The sequence below is a fragment of the Lipotes vexillifer genome, unplaced genomic scaffold (genome assembly GCF_000442215.2).
Source record: "Lipotes vexillifer unplaced genomic scaffold, Lipotes_vexillifer_v1.1 scaffold999, whole genome shotgun sequence".
NCBI classification, from domain to species: domain Eukaryota; kingdom Metazoa; phylum Chordata; class Mammalia; order Artiodactyla; family Lipotidae; genus Lipotes; species Lipotes vexillifer.
This window is the reverse complement of record NW_006774368.1, coordinates 1,770,061-1,779,939: the sequence shown is the minus strand read 5'-3', so window position 1 is coordinate 1,779,939 and position 9,879 is coordinate 1,770,061. Positions and strand designations below refer to the sequence as shown.

At 44.7% G+C, this 9,879-nt stretch overlaps 1 protein-coding gene across 1 annotated transcript in view; it reads right to left on the bottom strand.

The window, feature by feature from the left end:
* Positions 1–6,702: 6,702 nt before the first annotated feature.
* Positions 6,703–9,879, bottom strand: part of ARHGAP31 (Rho GTPase activating protein 31) — a 107,788-nt gene continuing 104,611 nt past the window's right edge. Inside the window, exon 12 of the mRNA XM_007449130.1 lies at positions 6,703–9,141. Within this exon, the coding sequence (XP_007449192.1) occupies positions 6,703–9,141 (2,439 nt within the window). The remainder of the gene's footprint in view (positions 9,142–9,879) is intronic.

Here is a 9,879-nt window from a genome sequence, read left to right as displayed (position 1 = left end):
TAGGGAAAGTATGTACAGTGAAAAAGGAAGGACAGAATTCTGATGAATAACATTTAAGGGCAGAGGAAGAGGAAGCTTTCAAATGAGCAACACTAAGGAAATGGAAGTCCAAGAGATGAGGTGAATTAGAGTTTCAAGAAAGGAATGATTACAGTATCAAATATAAAAGGTAAGTCAAGAGACTAAGAATTGTTGGATTTGATTGTGAGACCACCGGTAACTTTAGCAAGAGAAGTTTAATGAAGCAGTGAGGGTGGAGCTCGGGTGGCAGTTGGTTCATAGTGAACTGGGAAGAAGAAGCCGTTTGGAAGAGGAATAGCGCTTCTCCTGAGTTAGAAAGAAGTTTAGGGACACACGTATGAAAAAGGGAAGTGGCAATGTATCTGATAGCATAAACTTGTGAAGTAAGAAGTAATTACGTTTTCGAAGGAGTGTTCCATCTGGGAGGGGGAATAGCCTTTGGAGTTTTGGGAATGAGGCCACTGCTGAGGTGGTAAACCATAAATTTACAAAGGCTTTCATCATCGTTTTACGATTTTCTGTAGTCTAACTCAATAGACACAGTAAAAGGGTAGTAAGATGGGTGGTAAGAGTCCTGGTCCTGGTTTGGAGGTTTGCCAAGCAGGTATAGCTGAAGGACTAGTAGCCAAGGGAGTTATGAGGATAGCTGAGATGATGCATCTTGGGGTCTGGAAAGGCTGGGGAAGAAGAATGAAGTCTGGTGGGGGTACTGGCCATCAGAAAGAGCAGGGCTGGGTCCGGCATTAGTGATCCTGAGCAAGTAGAAGGAATAAAGGAGCAAAGATAGGAATTCTGAGAAGAATATGGGAGTTCAGGATAATAGAGTTCTGGGTTATGAAACAGCCTGATGTGTAACCCTGGAAGCAGATGGTCAAAATTCAGTAGAGGCAAAAGCTGTAAGCAATTGTGGCAAGGGTGTAGGATGAGTTTTCCTCAGGAACGTTGAAGTCGTCCAGGATGACGATGGGACAGGAGGTAGAGAGGAAACAGGGAGTCTGGTGCCGAAAACTGGGAAATCTGGCACACGGACTACATCATGGCCACAAAGAACAGAAAAGGTAAAATAGCCGGATGCCATAAATTTCAGTAATGAGATTTTTGCATGAGATGGGAAGAAATGGTGCAGAAGCAGGAGTGGGAAACTGGATCAAATTTCTGGGCTTTTTGTAGTCTGTGTAATGTGGGAGAAATGGGCAGGGAAAGAAGTGTCCTCAGGTGAGTGTCAGCTTTTACTGAAGTCTAAGAAGTGGAGGCAACGTTCAGTGAAGAGATTCAAGGAGAGAAGGACTCTAGAGGAACTGGAGGAAAGATTAGGAGTGAGGGGAACTGTGTTGCCAGTTTGGCAGGGGGGAAGGGTGGTAGGCTCACTCAGAGAAACAGAAGTGTGGGGATCTGAGAGTATATAGGATAAAAGGCATTTATGGCAGCAATGAAGGAACAAGAGCAGGCCTGAGTGGTGTAAAGTTCTAAATAGAATATTGCCGAAATGCTAGAATTTTAATACCCTTGGCAACAATATTTTTCACTGCAAATATCACCAAGTTGTGAGCCTAGGCTGTATGATTGTTTTTTTAAGGGCCTGTCATTTCAACTCATTGAGTGCCTCTCTCCCCTCCCCCAACCCCCTTCTGTGATAATATATGCCACAATAGCAAACTTTTGCTTTTTTCCCCTCAGAGCACCATTAACAAAAATCACTGAAAAAAATAGTCCTCCCTGACTAATTCAAGAAATAGAAAAATTGAGTTCACATCTTTGCAGATAGACCCACATAACTCCTTAAGCTGTGGAGTTTTGAGAAGTAACAGCTTTTTTTCCTTCTCATTTTTCATGACAACATCCATTGATTTATACTGGGTATATTGGGTGACATGTATGATTGCAACAGTAAGAGAGTGAAGTTGCAAATATTTGACAATTATTAAGATGTAAAATAACAAAGCAAGAAAATTTTACTGAAGCAAACAATCAGGACTTGTGCTGTGAGGAGACCAAACCTTGAAGTAATAAAAAATGACATCAGACAGAACAAAGTAGAACAATGAGCCTGAATGCATAAAGTCCACTTTTCCTATTATTGATTTTGCTGATCCCATGTCCTCTAGTTCATAGTGCCGTCATGAGCATTATGTTTTATATCATTTATTAGAGTACATTTTTAAAGCATAACAATCTGTTTTAATTACACTTAAATGTCTCTAAGGATAGGTTTAATATTTATGCTTTTTTAATCAATAGAAAAACATTTTGATTATATCTTTGGAAACATTTGTCAAGCTCAACAAACAGCTGAAATCATGTGGCTTTCTAATAGACTCCTTTGAGAAAGTGCTTTACCTTACAGAATTATAAGCCAGGAAGTACTATGGCATTAAGTTAATGCAAAGCATTGTGATTCATCCAGTAAAACACATGGCTCTGAATTTCATAGGTTTCTTATATGTAACTACATCCTCCTTCATCCTCATAGAAGTGATCCCTGCATTGCTCATGAACTTCAACGCTACTAAATGTGTGCCAGTTGATCAGTGGTGGCCCCAATTTTATACTATCTGGACTTACCCTGATCTTAGGCAATCACCCTTCTACCATCTCCCATTCCTCTCCATGCTTGGAAAGGTGCTTGCTCCCTCTTCTGGTCTAACTTTGCTAGGAAAGGTGTTGACAGAGGAGGACACATGCTTTGTCATTCCACATTTTGAACTGACCTTCCTGCTGGAAATGCCTGAAATCATACTCCTGGCAACATTTAACCCCAAGATTCATGTTGTCATCAGATAGGACAGGCCATGGTAGAATGTAGTCCTAATCAGTCCTGGTGGGAATTGGACCTACCCTGAACCTCTCCCATTCCAATACCAGACAAATGAATCTTAGGTTTCCCAGAGCTCTTCAGGCAGAACACAAAGCCTGTGTAGACAATCAGCTGACCCACCCAACTTTAGGCAACTGTGATTATCATGTGCTAAACATTAGACATGAAAGTAACAATTTATCTTGGACCTATGACTTCATCATCAACAGGAGTTAACCCATGTTGTGATAATGGAAGTGTCTAAAATCCCCTCTCAAGGAGTATGGAACCCTGATGTTACCTGGCTCATTTGCCAAGATCCAACAAGACTTCACAGCCAAACTGATTAAGACCATGCAAAACCTCAGAACTATTTATTCTTAGTTACCACTCTAAGTTTTTAAGTGATCAAAGCAAAATTCTCAACACCTGAATGTCTTCCTGGTACCTTCTACTGGATTTGTAATTGTGTTTAATTTGATTAAAGTCAGTAGGTAACTTGAACACTATTAGCAATCATATTAAAAGATGCTAAGTTGCTACCTGTTTTCCCCTGCTGCTTTCATTTGGTAACTTAATGGTTCTAGATCTTGCTCCTGATTGCTTATAGGCTGTTTCATTTGCTACCATCCCTCTCCCCTTTTTCATTAGACTCTTCAAGAATTTCAGAGTTCTGAGGTACCCAGTGCAATATTACTAAGTTCTTGATAAATATCGTCTGTTGAGGATGATGATGTTTACATTTTTAATCTCCCCAGAATTCAGAATTTTGCCTTGGCCAATATTTTGAATTTTAGGGCTTAGATTAGGCTAACAGTGTCTTAATGGGATTTTTGATCAGGACCCTTCATATTCCATTTGAAGCAGAGAATAAAAACTAAATTCCCTCTACCTGCTACATTTTGGCAAAAAAGAAAAAAAAGGTTGGCCTGGGAGGGCCATTTTGCCAATAAATATAGGTTATTATTAGGCAACCATTAACACTGAAGGAAACATTAGAATATGCATGCATTTCACTTTAAATTCAGGATTTAAAATCAGCCACCCCCATTTTGATGACTCATAGTTTATTTGAAGTGCCTTTTGAGAATTTGTTTCTGTAGCCCTTTCTAGGGCACCATGTAGATCCTCCTATAAATAGCACCTCTTCTCTCCTTCCCCTAGATGGAAGCAGGCAGTCTGATTTCCATCCAGCCATTCTCAGGGGGTTCATTTTTCAGTCCCAAGTGGATGACCAAATAGGTAATCTCAGGAGATTTGGGGGGAACAATTTCAAGGGGAAAATGTAGAGTTTTCCTTGTCATGGAATGGAATTTCATCAGTGCCAGGCTAGCCCCAGCTCACAGGAAGTTTATGATTATGGAGAGGTCCATACTTTAGCAGCAGGACACTGACCAAGAAGGTGAGTCAGCTTCCAAGGCCTTCTGGATTGATTGGCTGGGAAAGCTCAGAGCAGGGAATATCTCCAGTTGTCACACACACTGTGTGTGTGTGATGACATGTGGATGACATCCACACACACTTCTGAAGATGATGCTACAAATGAAAGATGTCAGAGTCTAAGGAACATGGCAGTCATTTAATAAATCTACATAGGTGCCTGAAGTTGAACTCACTTGTTATTATGTAAATGGTGGCTTCTCAGTCTATCCTCAAATAAAAATATATCCTCTAAGTGTTACAAAAAATTTAAATAATCATAAAATAGTTTAAATATTTCACTACTTGGCTCAGAGTTCTGATGGTGAAGCAAAGTGCAGTTCCCTCCCTCTCTCACATCCTAACCGGAACATGGTCTTTATCAAAATGTAGACACCACAGTGTACTGATATTGACATAAAGCCTGTCTGCCACATTTTCTGATAAGGCAGAAATGTACTTTTCAAATCTCCTAAACACGGCTTTCCTCATCTGGCACCACTATATTCCTTCACCTTTCTCGCCTAGGGGAAAAATGCTATACCTTAGGACTTTTCTTATGGGTTTATATCTCCTTGGCTGTTGGTCCAATGTCTGCTCACCCAATGCAAAAACCACTGACCAAAGGCCTATTAACTGCTCCCCTTGCTCACTCAGTGCCCTCTGAGAGCAGAACTCATCAGCTGGCTTGCCATTTATCTCTGTCACAGACACTGGCTTAAAAGGTATAGGACAAGATTTCAAAGCTCTCTGTAAGGCTTCTCAGGGAAGAAGGGAGAGAGGAATATGTATCTGTTGCAGGACATCAGCTTCCAATTTCTCACTGGAGGAGGTAACTTCAGTTCAGCCCCTACCCAGCCCATTGCCAGCCCTGGTTGTGAGGTCTGCCCAGAGGTACTGCTAGCTCTTAGAGAAATGTCTGCAGCGATTGAGCTTCTGGACAGAGTTCAGCCAGCCTTGAACCTGAGAAGAGGTGCATAGAGCTAAAAATAGGTCCTATCTTTCTTTGTTTCTCAAACAAGATAGTTGTCTTAGAAGGTTTGAAAGTGTTGATACCGTGATGGGTTTTGCATTGAGAAGGGCTCCTGTGAAGCCCTTTTTGGAAGAGCACCAAAAATCTGCCAGCAGGTTGTTAATTCTCCTTCCTCTCTCCAGCTGAAAAGGGAAGAACCATTTGAAGTTCCAAATAACTGAAATAAAATCAGATTGGTTTATTGCTTCTGCTTGCATATAGACAGAAGAGCAAATTTGAGTGCCTGGGGTGGGTGCTGGATGAGGGGGATTATGGAAGGGGGAGGGGTGTCTCAAATCTGCTCTTGACCAATGGAGGGGGAGGGAGGAAGGAAGGTACCCACTGGCTAAAATGAAATGCATTTTCAAGAAGGGCAGCTCTCACCAAGCGGGAGTGATGGCCACCCTGCAAGGGTTCTTCCCACTACTCCTAGGGCTCCCCGCTTATCCTCTCTGGTACTCTGGTCCCAGCCTAGTGTGGAAGGAGAGTGAAACTGAGCTAGAGGTGTTTTCTGTGAAAGTCCCACCGATTTATTAAACACTTAACGTTTGGAGGGTAGTTCTGCCTATGTGTGAGGCTTTCCTCTTTGATGACAATCTGTTCGTGAGCTCTGATATTGGAAGGAGAGCAGATCACTATCTCATACTAAATTAAGATTTAGCAAATTTCATTGAGGTAACCCTCAGCTCAGCCCCCACCCTGCCCGACTACTGGATTTATAAATCACAGGGCAGGATCATGGCAGCTGGAGTCCCAAATTAATAAAAGCCAGAGCCAGAAAGTCTTCTTGGATTGTGCCAGTCTCAGAGTTTGCTCTTGAGTATAGATTCTGATTTTCTATGCTGGTATATGGAGCCATCTGGGATAGATCTGCAGGGATTCCAGGGAAAGCATGGCTATATTCACCCACTTGGATGTCTAAGTGTACGTTAGTTTGCATTTCCAAACCCGCTTCTACTCTGGATAGTACACTTTTACAAAACTTATCAGAAAACTGGTCTAAAAGAACACATGCTTTAAAGAGCATTAAAAAGCATGAAGTAAATAGGCCTTCAAACCTCAACAGCAACATTTTCCAACACAGGCAAAGGATTTCTCTTTCTTTCAAAAGACATTATCACATCCAGCTCTCAACAGTACTAGATAATGGCAATGGGGGAGTGATGCAACTTATAAGCCCCAAATATCACTGGAGGCCAGCATTTCATCCTTTTCCCTAACCTGACTTTTCCCTGCCTGCTCAAATAGGCTTATTTAAATGTCATCTCGGTCCTTCCCTTGACCTCTCTTCTGGCAAGTGGCCTAATTAATAAATGGTCAAAAGGCTGAAGAAAGAGAAGAGGCCAAAATAAGCCCAAACTTGGATAACCTCTGCCTGGAATAAAGGCAAGTTGCCTCTGTAATAACTTCCAGATGAATCATGACATTTTCTCAGACACCAGCAGGTGAACTGATGTCATTCTATTTGCCTCCCACTTCTGCCATCCAGAATCACTGATCTCCGCTGGGGCTGGTAAAAACAGCTTGTTGAGGTCTCCAGTCTCTGGCCATTCTTAGGGATGGTCATTTTATTCCTAAGTGTAACCCCTTCTGGTGTGACCCATGTGTTTTCTGCCAACTCCCCACAAAGAAGGCCAGGGGAAATTGTCTGGGTGGGACTTCTGATAGGGGACAGCAGGACCTTGGAATCTGTCACTGTAGATGAGGGGGGCGGGTGGTCCATGATGGGGAAAGGAGGACTGAATAAGATTAGGCTCTGAGGTCTTCCTGGTCTTGACCTGTGGAAAGGCTTAGAACCCCCTGATGGTCGCTCTATTTTTGAAGAAAGAAGGTTGTCCCCAGATGGCTCTGTCTCTGATGTGCGCTTTCTACATTGCACTACTGCATCCTGAGTGGAGAGCAGGTTAACTAACCCTGGTTCTGGAGAAAGGGTGGATCCCTCGCACATGCGAGATGCAGTGGCATCCATTGGCAAGGACTCAATGGCTCCTGTATCTTGCTTTGGTTTCTCTTCCTTTGGGCTTTCCAAGGAGGAGAGAGAATCATCTTGGGCAAGTTTCTGAGAGGTCCCACCAGTTGAGCCGGGTTCCTCTTGGTTCCTCTCCAGGGGCTGAGCCCCACTCTCCTCTGAGCTCTGAGAGGGCAGGGGCTGTGGGATCTGGGTGTACTGAATCTTGGGTGGGATGACTGGGACTGCCCTGGCCTGGCACATTTTGACCATGAATGAGGTTCTCACAGCTGACACACTCACAGGAGCTGAGTTACGGCGGCCCGTCAGGGCATGAGCAACAATGTCCAGGTCCTGAGAGTCCTGGGAGTAAACCCTCCAGGGGTCTACTTTACAGTGAGATGAGGTCATCCATGTGATCTTTGGGTCTCCTGGCTCAGAGAGCTGCATTCCAGGTGAACCAAATGAGGCCACATTCTCAAACCGGAAGAGGTCAGTGATGGGAATGGCAGAGTCCAAGTTGAGAGAAGAAGGCCTGTTCTTCCCCTTTAGGGGCCCACATTCAGTGCTCTTCAGCTGTAACTTGGGGGGATGCTCTCCAGGTGAGGTGCTGTCTTGCACACCCAGTGACTTCTCCTTGCTGTTTTCTGGCCCAGGATCACTACCTTGCTCAATTTGAGGGTTGTGTGGCCCCAGGTGTGTCCCCAGTTCCTTTCCCTCTGCTAGACTGACAGGGCTGGATTCTGCTGATTTGGGCTGCAAACCACCTGGTCCCTTCTGGTTGTGAGGAACCTCTGTCCTTTTCAGGCCAGAGAACTCTTGAAAGGACCTCATGGCTTTTTCATCCCATCCAGTAATCTCGCTCCCGGGTGCCAAGGGCTGCAGAGGGTTGGAATTCCTCTCTGCTTCAAGATTAGCACAGCTGCTGGAGGAGGAACCCTCAAGAGTCCACTGGCTCTTAACCATGGTTTTGCCATCTAGAGAATGGCTCTGGCGAAGGCTGGGCCTGTGGGAAAGCCTCTTCTCCAATCGGTGGCCCTGGTGGCCCTGCATCTGGGCCTCTTGTACATCTTTAAGGGTGGGTGAGTGCAGGGGACTTGTCACCCACTGGGGCTCCTCCCAGGGCTCCACCATCTCCAGGCCATGCTGGGCAATGTCTGTCACAGTGTCATCTTCATCACAGTCTGAGGGCTCCTGTACTAAGTGGGCTACATCCTCCTCTCCTTGTGGGGAAATCTCAACCTCCCTGGTTGGGCTTGGAAAGCTAGAACCTTTGCCCTCAGAAGCAGCATTCTTTGAATATTGCTTTTCACTTTGTTCTGAAGAGGCCTCCTCTCCCTGACAAAGACTGGGGATCCCAGGGCTGCCTTTGGACTTCAGCTGATCTATATACGGGTTTGTTCTCAAATTCCCAGATGAGTCTTCTCTCTCAGGGCCACCCTTCAACAGCTGGACTGGAGGTGCCTCCTCCAAAGGAGTTGGAGGAGGAGGAGGAGCAGGCAGGAGCAGAGGAGACAGATTCCCTGGGCCCACCACCTCCGCTGCCGCTTGTGGAGGAGACTTCTCAAATGGAACCATTTCCAGAGGAGTCAGGCTGGCGGGGTCTGGGCCCTGGCCCTTTTCAGGCTCGGATCTATGGAGGATGCTGGTTGTCTCCGACTTTTCTCTATTGGCTGCTGTGGAAGTGCCCTGTGTGCTCTGATTGGTTGGATCCTTAGTCCACTCCTCCAGAGGGATGGAAACTGGAGCTGGGGCGGAGCCACAAGGCAGGCTCCCAGGAGGCTCCGGGGAAGCAAAAGGCCCTGGACTAGACTCAAGAATAGGCTGAGTCGCGCCGGTCTTTAGAGCAGGTGGTGGCAAGGAGGAGAGTTCCTCCTCAGATTCAATAATTTTCAGCTCTTGTTGAATCTCAGGCCAGATCAGGGCGTTGGCCAGATCATCTTCATCCTGAAAAACATCAAGAAACTGATTACTTAGAACCAAAGACTCTCTCGGCGCGGACATCCGCACTGTTTTCCAGGGAGAGTCTAGGGACTGGAGCAGTGCCTGGCGGCGCTAACCTCAGCACACAAAGGATACAGCATTAGTAAAAACTGTGGCTGTTTATTCATGTTTACCGTGTGCCATGACATCATTAACTGTATTTTCTTAATTTCCCCAAGAACCATAAAAGATAACTACTACTGTAATTACTTCCATTTTAGAGATGAGGAGAACTGTGTTCAAATAGATTAAACATTTTACCAAAGCCACACAGCAGCAGACCAAGATTGAATTCCAGCTCAGTCTGCCCCAGAACATAAGCACTTAATCCCTGTGCACTGTTGCCTAATAAAACAAACCAACCCCTAATCTCATATAACCTCAGGTTGACCCGATGGCTCACAAGAATGAGAGTCTCCCAGTGGAATGAAATGGTAACTCTTGTCCTGACACCTGCTTTCCAAATAAATAAAAATAGCTTTCCCCTCTTATTACCAAAGAAATACATACTCCACATGGAAAAAAAGATTTGATACATATGAAAAGAAAGAAGGATGAAAAATAGCAAAATGATATACCCCTAACTCCCCACAGATAACCACTGTTAACTGAGATGGGTGCTTCCTGTGCCATCTTATTTGTTGTCTTTGTCTCCCCTCAAGTCCAGCTTCTCTCTGTCCTCCTCGGCTCCTCCCTTTCCCT